Source organism: Polypterus senegalus, chromosome 1 (assembly GCF_016835505.1).
Source record: "Polypterus senegalus isolate Bchr_013 chromosome 1, ASM1683550v1, whole genome shotgun sequence".
NCBI lineage: Eukaryota > Metazoa > Chordata > Cladistia > Polypteriformes > Polypteridae > Polypterus > Polypterus senegalus.
Window position 1 is genome coordinate 203,466,490 of NC_053154.1, and position 19,426 is coordinate 203,485,915.

At 37.6% G+C, this 19,426-nt stretch overlaps 1 protein-coding gene across 2 annotated transcripts in view; it reads right to left on the minus strand.

Annotated features, from left to right (window-relative positions):
• Positions 1–4,763: 4,763 nt before the first annotated feature.
• Positions 4,764–19,426, minus strand: part of LOC120538107 (threonine--tRNA ligase 1, cytoplasmic-like) — an 86,947-nt gene continuing 72,284 nt past the window's right edge. For both annotated transcript variants that reach the window (XM_039767547.1, XM_039767540.1), the window contains 3 exons: positions 16,255–16,327; positions 11,365–11,479; positions 4,764–5,125 (listed from right to left, as the gene is read on the minus strand). In XM_039767547.1, coding sequence (XP_039623481.1) covers positions 4,977–5,125; positions 11,365–11,479; positions 16,255–16,327 — 337 coding nt within the window. In that variant the 3' untranslated portion in view covers positions 4,764–4,976. The remainder of the gene's footprint in view (positions 5,126–11,364; positions 11,480–16,254; positions 16,328–19,426) is intronic.

A 19,426-nucleotide genomic window follows, 5' to 3' on the forward strand; every position in this document is an offset into this window, starting at 1 on the left:
GACCATTACTTGGTACATTTGGAGTAATGCGCTTCACAGGAGCGTTACCTGTTGTCACTAATCTATTACAGTCACTGCTCTTACTCTCAACACTAACACTGTAGGTACTGCAAAAATACATCTATTACTCATCTACTCTTGCATAACAAACCCTTAACAGAGGCTTCTGGTTTTTGTTACTAACACAAAGTATCTCTGAGCAATGGGACGTACTAAAATAACTTCACTATGGAGTGGCCAGAGGTGGCTTAAGTGCGACATTTTTCTCTTCACTGTGCATACTTCAGTATAAGACCTGTGAATGCTTTATAGGCAAAGGTAATTTTAGCAGCATGTCAGTGCACAGAGAGGAGTTACCTCTTTACTGATCCTCTGTAAGGGTCACTGAGACAGGAAAACATATGCACTGTACTACATATACAAACATATCACCCAATACCTGATGAAATCAATCAAAAAAAAAAAAAAAAAACTCTACACAAATAAAACAAAGTGAAGCTAATAAATAGTTGTTAACTACTCACAATAAAGATGCAGAAAAATCACAAGGGTGCTGTTGCTAGACAGACCTTAAAGTCATTGATTTGGACAGAAACTTAAGCTCCATATGCAAATCAATAAATATATTTGCTATTATAATGATTATAATTATATGATCAATTATAATTCACACAATCATTATGAATCTAATGAATGTTAAATGTCTATATTCTTGTGCACTGAAATGCACTGATGAATCACCTGCAATGTTTTACAAAAGTTGAAAAATAAATACAATTACAATCTTTTGATTCAAGACTTACTGTGATCTGCCGAAAGTTTAGCATTTGGCTTATATTGTCAATAATGTGTATAATAACGTGTTTCAAATAACTTTGTTTGATGCCAGTTAGTGCTACATTTAAAGTACAAGGACAGGTGTATACCATCATTATCAATAAACCCGACTGCTCCATTACGGCACAGAAGGACAGATTACTTGTCTACTCGGTATAAGTGCAAATGCTGAAACCAGACAGGTACGGATGCCTTAACATGCAGGGCTGAAACTTTACTTTGGCTCTGTCTATACAACATTTTTTGACTAAAACTTGGTTTTTCCAGCTTAAACCTGTTGCAAAATGTAGATGGTTTCTGAAGGAATAGGCCTGGCATTTCTCAAGTCAAAGTTATTTTTTCCCAATCACGGCATACATTTTTGTACAATAGGAAACTGAGTTCTTTTTATACATTTAAAAAAAAATACCATGCCTGTTATTGTGGCTTAAAATGTCTTCCACAGGGCACTGGTCCAAACATGAAAAACAAAAGCCTTAAAAACTTACCCAGTCGCGTATATTTTCAAGCCAAGCATGTTCTGAAGTATTGATCAGCACCTTGAGATTTCACACATATTATAAAAACAGTGCAACCATGGAGGTTTTGGAAAAAAATAGAAACAAAAATCTGCATTATAAGAGATGGCTGTGCTCTCAAGCTCACTGCCATCTGTCTCCCTCCAAGTTAACATTTCACCCTGCAGGATGTGGTTTCCTTTCGGGAGTGCTGCAATTGCGGCTGTTCTTTGGAGAGTGATTTGACTGCTTAGGGTGTAAGAGTTGTCTTGGGATTTAGCTAAATAAACAGTCATTTTACACCTACCTACACATACCCCTGACCACACTCTTATTTCCACTAATTTGGAATCACCATCTCACTTAACAGCATGTGTTTCGGAAGAAACCCCATGCTGACTCAGGAAGAACTCCACACAGACAACAACCTAAATGCTAAATCTAGCCACTGCACTACCGTGCCAAAAAAGATTGTTAGCTAGTAAAGAACGTTTCCACCATATGGCTCGATAGTTCACCCTGCTTCACTTTCAGCTGCTGTACAGCGACATACCTGTTTGGCATGCAGCAGAAGCGAGCATTAAAGAACACTTTCCGTCTTAGGCTTCAAGTAGTTGTCCTTTGAAAAATGAATGCTGCAAACTCACTCAGATCTGCATTTAGGCCTTCCACAACTGCACACTTCAAGCTTAAGAGCCACACACGGCAACCTCACAAGATTGGCTCTCACTTCCCGACATTGACTTCTGCATGTATGCAGTTTGCACATTTTACCCATGTCTTCGTCCTGCTATTTTAGTTTTTTTTTTTTTTTTTTAATTACAATTTCCATAAGGGGAGTGATGGAAACTGTACAAACTTGAGCATTTTCATTTTATTTTCAAATCTCAAATGTGCCCATGTGGTAGAAAAGCAATGTTGTGCTAAACAGCTTCACATACATGCAGAACTTCCTTCTCTACATGGACCCTCCATCTACACTGCTCGATGTGACAAACAAAGTGAATGAGAACGAAGTATCGTTACCTTAGGGAACAAGAGAATGATTAAAAAAATTTAGTACATCCAGTCTCCCTCTGATCTTATAAACAGGCATGCTTTTTTGAAATCAAATCCTTTACCACTTTAGAGAGAATATATTTTTGAAGGTTTTGCTCATTTGCCACATTCTGTCTGGCGCTGAATAGACCACCATTTTAAACTGCAAGAACAGGCATCATATTTATTTTTATTTATAAAAAAAAAAAAGCTTTACTTAACTAAATCTCTTATGGTATCGTTCATTTGTATCAAGCTGAACTCATTACCAGGATGCAGGACTTTCAAACTGTTTAAGTATTATTAAACCATGTTTAATTCAAAAATATCCCAACTAGAGTTGGGAAGTATAACAGCAGAAGAGCTGCAGAGGTTTTATGCCTGTGTATTGACTACCACTAAAGCTTACAGCCAAATTGAATTACTTATTTTAAAAGCACTTAAAAATCTGAAATGATCTACTTGTCTGGATAACAGGTGCTCCACTGGTTTTATTAGATTCTTCATCTAAATGACAAACGTTTATTATATTAGCACACAGAACATCTCATTACCATTATGTTGTGCTACTTTTGTATAAAAAAAAAAAGAAAAAAAGTGTATATTTGCAGCACATTCAACCTATTCTACCAAATGCTTTAAACATAATTCCAAATATTTTACTAGAATGAAAGACACAAAATTATGTATTTGGATTGACAAAGGCTTCTAAGAAGACTATAAATGCTCTTTATTCTACAATTTCATATATATATATATATATATATATATATATATATATATATATATATATAAAAATAAAGTGTTATTATTGACATGTACAGAGTCCTGTGAAAATGTACTTACTACAATTAAGTACAGATTTTTTTTGAAGCAAGCTATCAGTGTATTAAAAAACAGCACAAAATACAGAATCTTTAAAAATGTCAACTCTTAAAAACAAGTTAGTGTTTTAATGGCTAACTGAATGGAGCTAAGCAAGTATAATTCATGCCACAAGCACTAATCCTATAGCCATCAAAGGACGCTCTGTCAGGAGCATTGTTCTGCCACCATATGAATTTAGGCTTTACTGCTATATTTATAAGGCCTATTTTGTGCCCCTGCCGTTGGTTGAATTTAAATCCAGTATTCACAAGTAAATTAACAGCGCCCTTTGACCTCTAACTTTTTGGAAACTAATACATTTGGACATCAATTAGAAAATTAATTAGCAACAAGGCAATTTAACGTAATAAACAGCTATGTCACACAGGACAATTCCATAAAGTAAATACATCTGTGAAAAATGCAAAACTCTTAAACATTTGCAGTCATCATTTTAAAAAATATTACATGCCTCCTAAGTAATGCACTGGCTGAGAAGTCTCTAATGTTGGAAAAAATTTGGAAATAAAAGTTTGATTCTTGAAATACCTTGAGGTGCAACAGTGACATCTACTGGCCAACAATTAAGTTTAGCTCAGTACAAATTCTTGGAAGATTATTTAAACAAACTAATCCATGTTTATTCAAAATTCTTATTCTAATTTAAAAAAAACATATCCCTTGGTTCTGAAAAGAGCGAACAAGAGTTCAAAGTGATGGAGAAGCCAAAGCTTAACCCAGCACAGTCTGGCACAAGCTACAAAGCAACCTTCAGAAGGATGCCTGTCCAACTCTAAGGACATTCAAGACAACACTCACTCTCACTTGTACCAGGGCAAATGAACCGATGATACCATTGGGATAAGAGACAAAACTAAAATACCTGCATGAAGACATGGGTAAAATGTGCAAACTACATACATGCAGAAGTCAATGTCAGGAAGTGATAGCAATCTTGTGAGACAGCAGCACCAAATACTGGTGAACACGAACTTCTACGGTGCATGTCTGAGTCAGTACACCAAGTATCATGCACAGTACATTCTTTAGTAAATATTTCAGTTTGTGATTTTTGAGCAGGTTGTGACCACTTAAAAATGAAATAACTGAAAACCAATCCTCCATAAGAACATTTCTCAAGATTGCACTGCAAGATAAGAAACCTCTGTTGGTAACTGAGAATGTTATTTTGAAATATCATCATGGACAACACTGACCTGCATACAGGCCGTCAGGTCAAAAATCACCTGCATCACAACAAAGAAACTATTAAAGTAGTACCTGATACAAGTTAAAAAAAATAAATACCGCCAAGATTTATTTATTTATTTTTTTTTACAAAATAAAACCAACAAATGATTTTATTTTATTTAAAACAGCAACAAAAAAAGTAAAAACAAAAAGGGCAAAGTGCATTGATTCTCCAGGCAGGTGATTTGTTGGCATCTTGGTTCTCACTATCTCATTATTCATACACCAGGAAGTCAAATACATGATCACCAATTTCCCTTTTTCTCCTCTGAATTAGGAATGTGGTTCCAGACAGCAACGTAACATATTGATTAGATTATTGCACACATATGCACAGATCAGATAAAATGCATCTGGTAACAAAAAGGTAATCTGAGGTGCTATAAGCCAGCAAAGGCTCAGGATGTATTCAAAGGCTTATTCAATTGTGATCTTTATCTGGATTTCCCAATTGCTATTCAAAGAGTTTAGAAGACAAGTGGTAGTTTAAAACTCCTCTTCAGCATTCTTCACCTTCATATCGCGCAGTCTGCTTATCCTTTGAATTGCCTCACCAACCAGAAACTCTCCATGCTGTTTCCCAGTTCTGGTCCGTACATTCACTGTTCCCTTCATTTGTTCCTGGTCTCCAACCACTGTGAAACAAACATGACCGGCTCCTGGTTAGTCAGTTGCCTTTTTCCCCAAACCCCAAGAATCTTTACCCTAAATACCATGAAATATTCGTCAAAACAAATTGAGTCGAAGTGAGCAAAACTGACTACTTTAGTTGTTACCAAGTCAAAGTTTGGACTTCAGATTTGTGTGGCATTAAATGTCACTGACTGTTTGACAGAAAACAGCCTTTTCTTTTAATGGGGTATTCCTTTTTTGCAATTTCAGGTGAGACCATGTATAAATGCCAAGGCAACACAATTAAGAAGGAACAAAAATATAAAAGTATATTTATAAAATTATACCACAGCTCCCCTGAAAAGAAAAACTAATACATTTTGTATTTTTGGGTGTAATGTTATACCAGTTGCTTCAGAAAACATTCAAAACATGTATTAAAAAAAAAAAACCATACAAGTGGCCTACTCTTCTTGTCCTCTCTTCCAATGTTGCAGTAGTTCATTTTAGTGGTATGGATATGCATCATGTGTGTCACATATTTTCCACTAATTTTTGGAATGCTGAATATTTTAATTGGCTGCTCATAAAATTCTGTAATATACACACTGCAAGTGTACAAGATGAAGGGGGAATCATAACTTTAAACTGAAAGGAAAATGAATAAGTCAAGGCTATGTCACATTTATTCTTTCTTAAGGTATATCACATAGAGGTAACACATTTCAGGGGTCCTTGCAGCTAGCACAGAGAGGTTGTGGATTTCTTAGGAAACCACTGTTAGTGATTTTTATGGTATGCCACTTCAGTGAATGTCTTGTCTGCTGGTCCTTTAACTGAACAACACATTTTAAGGAATATATTTAGATTCAGAGACTGTGTATATTAGTACAGTAGACCCCTGCGAAGACGCGGTTCAGAGTTCGCAGCCTCAGCCGTTCGTAGATTTTTCCTTAGAACCTAACTAATAATTGTTAGCAGAAACCGTAAATATCCTCCACAATTTTTAATGGCTTTTTCGTGGCAATACTGCACTGGGGCAGCATGCTGCCTTGCAGTTAGGAGACCCAGGTTCGCTTCCCAGGTCCTCCCTGCGTGGAGTTTGCATGTTTTCCCCGTGTCTGCGTGATTTTCCTCCGGGTACTCCGGTTTCCTCCCACACTCCGAAGACATGCAGGTTAGGTGCATTGGCTATCCTAAATTGTCCCTTGTGTGTGTGTGTGTGTGTGCCCTGCGGTGGGCTGATGCCCTGCCCAGGGCTTGTTTCCTGCCTTGCGCCCTGTGTTGGCTGCGATTGGTTCCAGCAGACCCCCGTGACCCTGTAGTTAGGATATGGCGGGTTGGATAATGGATGGAATACTGCACTGTAGAGAGAACAGGAAGCAACCATAGAGGAAAACACAGCTTGGGATGGTGAAAGTAGCCAATCTAAGAGCATTGTACTCTACTACAATTTGAAACTGCAACTCCCTGCAGTGACTCCGATTGGTCTTCTGCTGAGGGTGCAGGGGCTTTTGGGGTCAAAGGATGTCAGCGCGGCTTTTAAAAACTTTTTGTAATTTGTGTTTCAAGTTCCTGTCTCTCTGCCTGTCTTCTGTTGGGTTACCTGTACTTACTCGTTTTGTCCTGGATCGTTTCATGGTTGGGGAATGGATTGTCTGCCGTCTGCCTGTGTACAAGAGGACTGTAAGTGGATTTATTGCTATCCTGCGAAGAAAGGAGCGCTCCAGAACCTGTCCACCCGTCGTTCAACATTTGAGGAACTACCGGTAGGACTATCATTACATTCCCATTCAACGTGCAGATCTCTGGAATATCTATTTTCATCATTATATTTCATGCATTGCCGTTTTTCGTGGACATTACTGTGTGTGTATTGTTGGCACTTTTGTTGTATTTAATGTATAATCGCCATAAGGGGAACAGGGGTGGTAGAGTTGTTTTCATTACATTCTTTATTTGCAGTTTGATTACCGGTTTGCTTTGTTTTTGTCTCAGTTTGTGAGTGCGTGCGGGTCGAGTCAAGGCTGGGTGCGTCCCTGGAATCTCAACCATAAAAATAAATAAATCATGGTCTTCTCGATGGTGTGAATCTTGGCGGCACTGGACTGCTACAGCATTATTCATTTCTCCTTGCTGCTGATTGACTGCTGCCCTGTGACGCATCTCCAGCTGAGTGTTCTCGTGTTGTCAGTTTTGTTCTTCTTAATCCTTAAAACGCCGCAACCAGCTATTGTCATTTCCCAGCTCACTGAATCTGATCAGTCAGTGCCGTACATTCATTGAGCAGCCAGCTCATGACCATTGCCAGTCCCTGCAGCCTCACTGTCTCTGGAATTGAGCCGCTGCACTAAGACTAGCCTGCCAGCTTCAGCCTTGACCTCTGCATGTTTGTGTGCAGCCAGTTCAAGCACAGTTGGTTCGGTGATTTACTGAATTTACTGAACGTAACCCCCGCGAATTTTGGGGATGTACAATAAATAAATAAATAAAAAAAAAAAATAATAATGTGTTTTAGATTGCAACTGTGTCCTTTAAATGAACAAAAGCAGCAATGTCTGTGCTCTGAGACCAAAAATGCAAATTTAAATTAAGTAAAACAAACTGGTTTATTAATCAGCAGACGCAGATGAAAAACTGGAGATAACAGCTTTTATACTTGGATCTACTTTAGGCATCCAAACTACATCATTAATAAAACTTAGGATGCTTACCACCCACAAATGTCGAAAGTGAAGTGTATAGAAAAAACTAGCAAAATACCCGCACTTCGCAGCGGAAAAGTACTGCCTTAAAATTTTTATTAAGAAGAAAATTAAACATTTTTAAGCCGAGGGAAAATATACCAATAATTATTTGTTATGGATCTCTTTGTATACCACATTGTGAGTCTGGCCCTCTGGTTGTAATATGACCAAGCTGTGCGCTGAGCTTACTCTTGAGCATGCAACGTACAGTTGGCCATGTGAACAGTAATGTTGTTTCAAATCTCACAGCTTGGGTTGCTGCTGTCATAATCGGTTTGAGTTTCATGGTTTGTTTCAATTACGACAGTATTTGTAGGACTTGTGTTGAAGTGACATTCGGCATCTGTCAAGCGTTGTAAGTATACAACCAGTTTCATCGATAACTTCACATCCAGCTTTTGAGAGTCTAAACATTTCTAAACATCAAAGTGTCCACTACTGAAATCGTCACCTGTCAATCTAAGATGTTTAAGAGGCATTGGCGGTTGTCCAAAGGTGTAAAATATTTGGCCATTTCGGTACACTTTAAAGTGAAAACCGAACAATTCAGCGGCAGCCATCAACTCGCATGCAGAACCATAGGTGAAGGGCTTAAGCATTTCACTCTTATAGTGTTCCTGTGTAGTATAATTATCTCCTGTATCGTCATCAGTCCACACCTTCAACCTGTCCCAGTCATTCAATACATAAGACACAATGTTCCTCCGGATATCAAGAGTGAGCCTGATATGGCCGTGCAATATGTAACAAAGAGAATGGAAAAGATAGGTGCCATCTCTGGGCATGGAAACCACTCGGTAAGTGAAAGTTCTATGATCGATGGTGATCACCTAGACAGACATGTTAATGGGGTGTGGTTGGAATGATAAAGGAAATGAGTACCTGAACAATGTAAAGTAAGTCTAAAATACCTACACAATAACTATAATCATAATAAATGAAGAATAAAACAGAGGAGAAGCAGTGGATTAAATTAAAAGGCTGTAGTTATCAGCAGGAAGACATGAATCCCGTGGCGAATCAAGGAAGAGACTGGAGCGACAGACGGCCTTGTATAGCCAGGCAGCCAACAACGTGGGAGACGTTGGGATGGGGGACCCAATGCCGCCTCACACGGTGACCGAGCTGCAGGCTATGGACGTATATATGTACGTAAGTAGGATTCAGTTAGCGTTGGGAACCCACGTACCAAATTTCTTGAAGATGGGCCCATAAGTAACAAAGACCATTGAAAAGTTCAATATGGCGGCCGACAGTGGCACCATACCACCGAAATTTGTACCAAATTTCAGCCTCCTACCTACACGGGAAGTTTGGAGAATTAGTAACGTTGGAAAGTTCAATATGGCGGCTGACAGTGGCATCATACCACCGAAATAAGTACGTACATTGGTTTCGGCTAGTGCAGGGAAGCCGCCTACCAAATGTCATGAAGATGGGGCCATGAATAAGAAAGTTCAACAAGGTGAACGTTGTCAACCGTTACGCGTAGAATTTCAAAATGAAACCTGCTTAACTTTTGTAAGTAAGCTGTAAGGAATGAGCCTGCCAAATTTCAGCCTTCTACCTACACGGGAAGTTGGAGAATTAGTGATGAGTCAGTGAGTCAGTCAGTGAGTGCTTTGCCTTTTATTAGTATAGATTACAGTAAGAGCTACTTCACTACACATTTAAAAAAAAAAAACAAACCTAAACTGTGGATGACAACAAATAATTTTTTTAACCGATAGTAAAAAATTGTATTTTTACATTAAAAAACACGACTCCTTATCCTTTTATGTACATAATAATTATTTAGCATATTAAGAAGGGTACAAAAGAGGAACGTTTAGTGCTTCTGCTTAATGGACCCAGCATCATGGTGATTGCTCATGTGGAGGTTTCATTTTCTCCTCTTGTCTGTGTGGGGTTTCCCGTAGATACTCTGACTTTTCTCCCACAGCCTTGCACTAAAGCCATGCATTTTAGATTAATTGAGAACTTTTATGTTAGACCCAATGAGAATTTGTGCAAGAGTGTCCCATGCAATGAACTAAAGCCCCGATTTCTACTTTACACCCATTTCTAAAGAGTCACCTTCCTGGTTCTGTGACCCTCAATTGAATAAAGCAGGATTGAAAATATTCTGTCATTATTCTGTACATTAATGTTTAAAATTTAAGTAAAGCAGTGTTTAAATTGCAGTATCCTGCAAGGAAGAAGAATCGCATATTTAGTATCATCATTTGAACTCTACCTACCCTGTTGCGAGTTATGACAGCAGCACAATAATCTGGCCTGACCAGGCTATCACTATCCTCAGTAATTTATTCCAAAACCTGTAATTCCTGAGTGCTTCCAGATAATCTGAGTGATGTATCCCTCTGTAGTTGGTCCTCTGTTAGCTCCTCAGTTCTCTCTCTGTGGCTCTTCTTGGGACTTTAACTACATGCCCTAACCACAAGTCAGTCGTCTCAATCCCGAGAAACAGCAGCTCACCCTGCTTAGGAGTCTCATTTTGTTCCCTTATACTAATGATCTCTTTCTAGTGGTGACCATAAGTGCGGATGGATATTTAGACGGACTAGTAAATTAAAAGCTTTGTTTAAGGGCTTAACTCCATCATCACCACCACCAGAGTCAGGTGCAACATCTGTAAAACCGCTATTACTGGATCAATTCATCAACCTCATGATCCATCCCCTCTTTCATGATCTTTTAGCTTGGATTTTAATGTGATGATTTTCAAGTTAGCCACATCACACTCTGCTGCAAACCAGTCCAGCGCAGACTGATCATTACAGGCTCAAAAGGCCAAAGAAACTCTTGAAACACCGTCCACAAGATACTCCGAGATACAGTCATGAGCCTCCTGCAAATCCACAATGCCCACAAAGATAGGATTAGCATATTCCTGTGACTCCTAAAGTATTTGTGTCATGGTCATCCACTGTTCTAAAAACAGGATGGAATATGAGTGGTTCCTCCTAGATCACATACTAGTTGGAGTGTTCATTCCAGATTGTAGGCATAGGTTTTCCTAGGGTGAAAGAGGAGTTAAATCTCTTTGGTAACTGAAACACAACTCTTTGTTTCCCTTTTAAAAAAAATGGAGACCACCAATTCAGTCTGCCAGTCCCGACGCATTGTTCAGGAACGCTGAAGAGAAATTTCACATTCACACAATTTGCCATGCTTTTAGCATTTTGTGGTGGAACTTCATTCACCCTTAGGACAATGTCACCACAAAGTATTTTAATCAGCACAGTGACTTTAGCCACAGAGATACCCCATATTCCAACCAGTAGTTCTGACATTAATTTCTGAAAGGAGAATGTATCCACATTTAGGTGTACTTCAAAGTATTCCTTCAACCATATCATCATGTTGAGTTCACTATTTCCCCACCCTTGCTCAGAACAGCCTAGACAACAGGCAAGAGTAAGACAGAACTAGTCAAATAAAGCCTTCGAAGCTCCACAGAATCATTTTCTGTATTACCAAATAATACAATAGGAAAGGGTAGGAATACTCACCTAGTATAAAGTTGTATTGAGAAAGTTGAGCATTACGGATTTTTTTGTTAAAGGTTACTCCTGTGTCTGTGTCAATGTCAACCATGAAACCGGTGTCATGAAACAGTTGCCACACCTTTAGAAAGGAAATTAACAAGAAACATGAAAAATAACACCTTAATACTTGTGTCACATCAAGTACAATGCCATTATCAGAAGTATAATTACGGTGAATAAATTTAACTTGATTTGGATTAGCTATCTGCACTAAAAAACAGATTTTAACAAATATTCTGCATCTGGCAAATTCCCCAGGAGAATGAAGCAGGAAAAGAACAAAATGAGCTTCTTATTCAGCAGTAAATATTCTGATGTTCTATAGAGTATGTGTGTGTATGTAAATGTGGGAGTCAATTTTGACCTTGGTGGAAGTCAGAGAATTAGACCTACATTTCCTATGTTTATGAACTGTTTAGCTGTGTTTATTTTAGGCAAGAAAAAACATTATTAAAATTTTAAAAACAAATTTTAGAAATGTTACAGTCCATTAGATGAACACATAAAAAAAAGAAAACTGTTTCTCTTACTGGAACTCTAAAAATGTAGCCAACGGCAGCCTGACCTTGCTAAATCTGTGTCACTTCTACACAATTTACATATTTTTCCAAGTGTTTGTAGAATTTTTTTTGAAACTTATGCTGAATATTACCTACCATTATTATTTGTTGAACAAGCAGAGATTGTGTCATTTATAACAACCAGACAGAATTAAGACATGAACACATGTATACTCTAGATAAGGACTGGTTCCTTGTTTGCCGATTTGCTTTCCTTCAAGCCATCATGTATCTATAATATATATATATTATCTATACTAATAAAAGGCAAAGCCCTCACTGACCGACTGACTGACTGACTGACTCATCACTAATTCTCCAACTTGCCGTGTAGGTAGAAGGCTGAAATTTGGCAGGCTCATTCCTTACAGCTTCCTTACAAAAGTTCGGCAGGTTTCATTTCGAAATTCTACACATAATGGTCATAACTAGAAGCTATTTTTCTACATATACTGTAATGGAGTTGAGCTCGAAAACTGTGGGGGGGCGAAGTTTCGTGTGACATCATCATGCCTCCCACGTAATTACGCAGTTCATAGAAAACCAGGAAGAGCTCCAAAAAACGCTTAAGAAAACATGCATTATATAATTAAGAAGGCAGCGAAACAATTAGAAGCGAGCGAGTGACATATTAAACCATATTCAGCGGCTCACGTGAACTGGCGAGTGCGCAGACAAAAAGCAACAGTTCCAAAGAGTGCTGAACAAAAACTGAATTACACTGCTACGCTCAAATAGATAAACCACACGCAGTGGCGCAATAGTAGAGGCTTCGCCTCTAGCGCCAACGTCCGAGGTTCAATTCCCGAGAGGGGATGCACTGAGTATATACGCATCCATTTTTATTCATTTTACCTTCGCATCCCCTTGGTTTGAGACGTATGAAAAAATATGAGGTTAACGCAGAAAGACAGATCACCAATTGAAGCTTTATGAATAATGGATACTTTATTAGCGATCAATGATTGTTTTGGTAAAGCCATACTCAGTGTATTCATTAGATGAACGGTATAAAAGTAAGAGCGAGGGGAGGGTAACTTATTGAGGCACGCAGGCAAAACCACAATAGCACGCGGGCTCGATGTACTGTAGTGCGCGTCAACTCGATCTGAATTGCGATCACATTGAAAAATATATTTTTCAAGTTCTATTTAGTCCATATGTGTCAAACTCAAGGCCCGCAGGCCACATCTGGCCCGCGAGATCATTTTATATACTGTATTATTGTTATTAATGGCCCAGGGATATGAAGCGCTGGTAACACTATAAAACTACAGATCCCATAATGCAGTGCTTCAGCTGCCTTGCCGAACACTTACCATGTTAATCAAGACTAGCTTATGATGCTGCAAGTTATTGCGTAGCTAGCCAACACAATGCCAAAGAGAAAAGGTGATTCTGAACATAGAGCCTTTAAAAACCGATGGGAGGCTGAGTATATGTTTACTGACATTGCCGGTAAACCTGTGTGTCTCATTTGTGGAGCTAATGTGGCTGTAATTACAGAATTTAATCTAAGACGGCACTATGAGACAAAACATCAAGATAACCTGAAAGACCTGAATGCAATGCACAAGATACAGAAAGCAGAAGAGTTAAAGAAGAATCTGACACTTCAGCAGACGTTTTTACCCGTGCAAAATCACAAAGTGATTTCAAGTGAAGCTACTTTTATGGGAGACACAAATGCACCAGTGCAACTTGCCCCACTTTCCCTGTTGCCAAGTAATCTTGAACCAAATCGGCACAATGGTGTTCCCAAATACGCACTGAGTTCGCACAGCGCTTTGGTGACTTTGAAGAACAAAAAAAGAATTTTGAGTTGTTTCGCAACCCATTTGCTGTCGATGTGTAAACTGCACCTGTGCAGATTCAGATGGAGGTGATTGAGCTGCAGTGTAATGGCACACTGAAGGCAAAGTACGATACTGCACGGCCTGCACAGTTTATTCACTCCATTCCCGCAGAAATGCTCCAGCTCCGTCTACATGCTCGAACCTTGTGCATGTTTGGTAGCACATATCTGTGTGAGAAGCTCTTCTCAGTGATGAAGACTAACAAAACAGCACACAGGAGTCACCTCACTGATGAGCACCTGCAGTCCATCCTGAGAATCTCCACAACACAGAACCTCACAGCAAACAGAAACGAACCTGTGGCCAAAAAAAGATGCCAGGCGTCCAGCTCTAAAATGACATATGAGCAAAGACAACTGAATGATTTGATTTGTTATTGCTGAAAAGAACACATTTTATTTATATTTCCAGGTTTTGTTATGCAGCATGTTCATATTTGAATTTGTATAATTTTGACAGGATATATTTTTATGGAGAGCAAAATCTTTTGGGATATTTAAAATTTAAGTTTATTTTTATATAAAATGACATAAGAGTAAAGAAATTTGAATGTTTGTTCTTTTAACGTTTACTTTATTTCTAACTTGTATAATTTAGACAGGATATATTTTTATGGAGAGCAAAATATTATAAGTTATTTAAGGTTTGAGTTGATTTATTCCGGAATAATATTCTGTCGACTAAATAAAAATTCCTTCTATTTAAAATTTAAATAGAACTTGAAAAGAAACGTAATAATCATAATATCCATGCAGACTTGCACGTAAGCGGAGTCATCCGTTTTAACAAACAGCGTATTGCACTGATACTGAAATAGCCTGCCCATTTAATTATTCATGAATTATTCATATATATATATATATATATATATATATATATATATATATATATATATATATATATATATATGACAGCAACACTCATGACAATGACAAAACAATTACATTGCCAATCATGTTACATTATTATTAAAATGTTTCCTTTTCTTTTTCATTACTTCTTTAACACAGTACTTCTCCGCTGCGAAGCGCGGGTATTTTGCTAGTAGATTAGGGGGAAAAAACAAAACAATGTGTGTCTTTAACTGCAGTATGGGGTCGAGACATTGTGGCTTCATCATCTCAGAATCAGCTGACCTCGATGGTGGTTCATAACTATTGTCTCCAGAGTTAACTAAAAATGGTGCAAAACAACAAAAACAAAATCTGGAAGACAAAAATATACAAGGCAAACAGATAATGGGCAGACTTGTTCATACCACATATTTATTAACAAAATACAACTCTTTCCAACAGTGGAATGCACCTGAGAAATGACAATACACAGAACTTTAAAGAAGGTACAGTTAAGAACACCTCAGTTTTTCTTTAAATTTGGTGTCACAATCCCTCCTAATCCACTAACAGCGGTGTTTGGTGTACTCCTAGATGGGCTTAAAGTGGAGAAGGACAAAAACTGTAATTGCCTTTACTACACTACTGGCACACAGACTTATCTTGTTCAATTGAGAGAATCCTAACTCACCTATTCTCTGAGTCAGTGGGTAACTGATATTATATACTATTTGAAATTGGAAAAAAATCTAATTTTCACTTAGAGGATCTGTGCAGAACTTTTAACATTTTAGAATAAGCATTTAAATTGGGGGAAATGATTTTCTTCCCTTTTTCTCCTAGTCTTAAAGTTTTGCTCTGTCTGTTGGCCTAGCTCTCTATCTCATGGGTGAGGGCTGATTTGATCAGAACTTAGTTTCGTCAAGTTTGACTTGCTTATATGGAATGTTACTTGTTTTTATTAAATTCAATGCAATGTAAAAAATAAATAAATAATAATCAGTTGAAATACAATGAATGATAAACTGGTGAAAAGTAGTAAACTGCTAGAGATTTAAAGCTTGGGTTAGCAAAAACTGAAAAAAGGAAATATCAGAATATTACAAATGGGCCTTCTTCAGGGCACAACTAACAAGTTACAGCCTACAGATGTTCTGTAGCATATGCGTTCATTATATTTGAAACTCTTTCCTTTGACACCTGCAATTAATGGCTATACTACTTTGCCCCTTCAGGACTGTTGAGTCGCCTCATGTTGCTTTGAAATCTGTTAACTGCCACAGACTTGTTTGATACATACTGCTAACTGGCAAACAGCTTAATACTTGTCTGACTCCCCTTTATAACTGTGATTCACTCACTTCAAAATTACAATCTTTTTCAAAACATAAAATAATGACTGCAAATATACAAGTTACACGGAATCATTCATTGCTTAAAACAACACATGAGATGATAACCCAGTTGCATGAAGGTTAACATTTTAAATATAAACTTAACATTGATAACCCAGCTGCATGAAGGTTAACATTTTAAATATAAACTTAACATGACAGCTTACGATTTCACCGTTACATAGATATCAACTTATAAAATGATGCTCACCTCCTGTGCATATTGTTCTGCAGAAACACCAACAGGAATGATCATCACTTGATTGGGAGACAACCATAGCGGCCTAGGGAAGAGAAACAAGTCAAATTGACTCAAGAAAGATAAATGTGTAGATGATGAAACTGTAAAATCAAGCAAGAGAGCAGCAAAGCACGTCTTACGTCTCAAGTGACAATTTAATTGTTATTCATCATTCTGATGTGTTAGTCAAACAAAACTTTTTAGATATGAGTAGAGTCTCAATCTGCCATCTACTGTAAAAATGGTTATGTTACAGTATTCGTCCTTTTATAGATGTGCAAAGAGCTCTCATGTAAATCTTTTCATTTAACAACTCATAAATTTTATTTAATCAAAACAAAACATTTTGAAATCTCTATGAGGATTTATACTTATGACACTTGGAAATGCACCATATTCCATGAAAAAGAAAAACCTGCTGCTGATGGGCTCCTGAATGCTGTCATCTCCCCCACCTCTCATGTTAATAAACGTTAAATACTTTCACCAGCTGAAGGCATCTGCTAGTACAAATGATAAAAACTGGCCTAATTTGATAATAGCTACATTTGGAACAGCACATTCATTTTTGTAACTCACTTGACAGGCCAGCACGCATATTGACTGCTTTAACAGGAGGGTTACAATGTTCATATACTGTGCTTAAAATGAAAACCTTTTAAGCATAAATATGGTGAATTATTCAACAGAAAACATGTCTAGTAGTGCTGCATAAGCACAGAATATACAATACCTGAGGCACAGCAAAATACTACTACTCTGTGTGATACTCTGATTAGGCTATGGATGTATTTGCATAGAGAAATAGCACCTATATTCCAATAAATAACATGTTTATTCACATCACAATCAATCCATCCATTTATTATCAAATTCAACTAATCTAGGTTTAAGTTTGTGAGTAGGGATGTCACGATACTAGAATGTTTATTTGATATCAATAACAAGGCAAAAAACAGAAATCCCATTCAGCGACTTTTTACTAAAAGTGCCACCATTATTCAAGTGTCTTTCTCTGTAACAGAATAAAAAATATACAAATAGTGACAGCAGCTTTAAAATAGTGACATAACTGTATCCATCAAGTATTCAGTCGATTAACATTTAAGTAAAGTAGTATAACCATTCATGAATATCAAAATACAATGCAGGGCCTTGATTTTATTGCGCAACAGACATGAGGATTCTCCCAGTGTAACAATGAGGGTTGGGGATCAACATGGACAATCTGAATTATCTTTCCATGTGTACATTTCTAAATTATTCTCTCCAAATATTTCAATTTAAAAAACTTTTAAAAGCAGTTTTTGTAACAAAACGCTTTTAAAATCTAGTTTGACAGAGAACCAGACATTGCATGCACTGATATGGACATGACAGCCTTGCTGAGGCTAGGCGCTTCACCAGCTTTCTGCAGGAATTCACCACTGATTTAGAATCAGAGAACTGTCATAAACTCAAAACAGTGGGACCCAGGGCAAAACTCTAATGTGTTCCTTTATCCAGTTTATCCTGCACCACAATATGGTGGTTTATTATTTCACCCCAGGCAGCCTACATTAGTTGTTGACTACTGAGACAGTACATGAGGCTCAGGTCTGCCCGCAAAAGAACATTTAGACCTGTGACTTTGCTTCTTGGAAAGCACAGTCTCAAACAGTGTCTCCAGTTGAGCTGTACAATTCTCTGGACAACTGCCACTGTCGCTGCTGATACTAAGGGACGATACACCTTCTGTCTCTAAAGAATGTGACAGATTACAAAGCGAGACTGATTAGTTGACTCATTGAGTACTGTCTACAGGTGTTAAACCTACAAACAACCCCTTTTGCACTAACCTACTGTCTATACTGTCATTTTTTATGTTGCAACACTGTCCCTATTATAAGTATTATTACTACTGTTCTAATAATTACATGGCTAAATATGAGTGTCAGTGTGTTATATGTGTCTACGTAGGGCGACCTGTCCCTTTGGGACAGAATTGCAGGCAACGGTAAAAATTAACATAAAAATAACAAATGAGTTGGTTCACTTCTTGGATTACAAATGAAGAAGTTACAAAAGATTTCAGAAAACACTCGGTAATTAACAATCTTAAGTGCAACAAAGTACTTGGCATTACGAAGCTTTTGAGAAATATACCCCTGGTTCTGTCACATCATTGTGCTGTCACAGCATTTACAAACCTATTTCTGAATGAATTCCATAATAGGATAAAAGTTACAATAACAAATGCCTGTATTTGTTTTTGCAATTTTTTTTTTTGAATAGCAAGTGCAATTCTTGCAATTCTAAATTGAAATTCTCCTGCTTCAAACACAACTCGTTTCCTGGCTAACTTTTATTTTTCTTTTCAAGATGTGTTGATGGTCTGTAGTATCATTACCACTTTCAGCCATTTTCATACTGGTTTTACTCATATTACAGCACCTTCTGGAGTAATTTCCTTACTTGCAGCCATGTGTGATTGTAGTACTGACCTTTTAAAACTAGCTCCGTAATGTTTTCAGAATATTAGTACTGACTTAGTAGCAAAGTATCGGTTCTTGTGACAAAAATATTTGCAAGAGCCAAATTCTAAACTTTTGCAGTATCAGGTGTACAGGAGGATCCAATAATAGGCACAGTACAGGAAAGAAAAAGATTACTCTAAGCCATGAGATGGAATTCATAAGATATACGCCTTTTCTATTATTGATAAAAATTTCAACTAAGCTTTTAGAATTTTATGTATCAAGTTATTGTCCTTTGTCTATACCTATGTCTCTCCCTCTCTCTCTCTCTATCCATCCTTGCTTATATTCATCTTCTATTATCCTTACGCTACAAATAAATTATATTTTTTGGTTTACTGCAGCAGACATGTTTCAGTAACTTGTTGAAAAACAATCGCCACATCCAGACCACAACAGAGAAACTGAAAAGTGATTTAATCAAGAAAATGATTACGGGAGAAAGGCAATAATAAAACATTGGGTTCCAATGATATGTACAGTGCTTTGTGTTCCGTTTCTTCTCATTTACATACAAAGTGCATACCTCTCCCCTGGAGGCCCCACCCCCCTTTTTTTAAAACACCATTTATCCGGCGTTTCCTGCAGCCAATGTCATTACCCAAACCATTACCCAACCTTGAAGA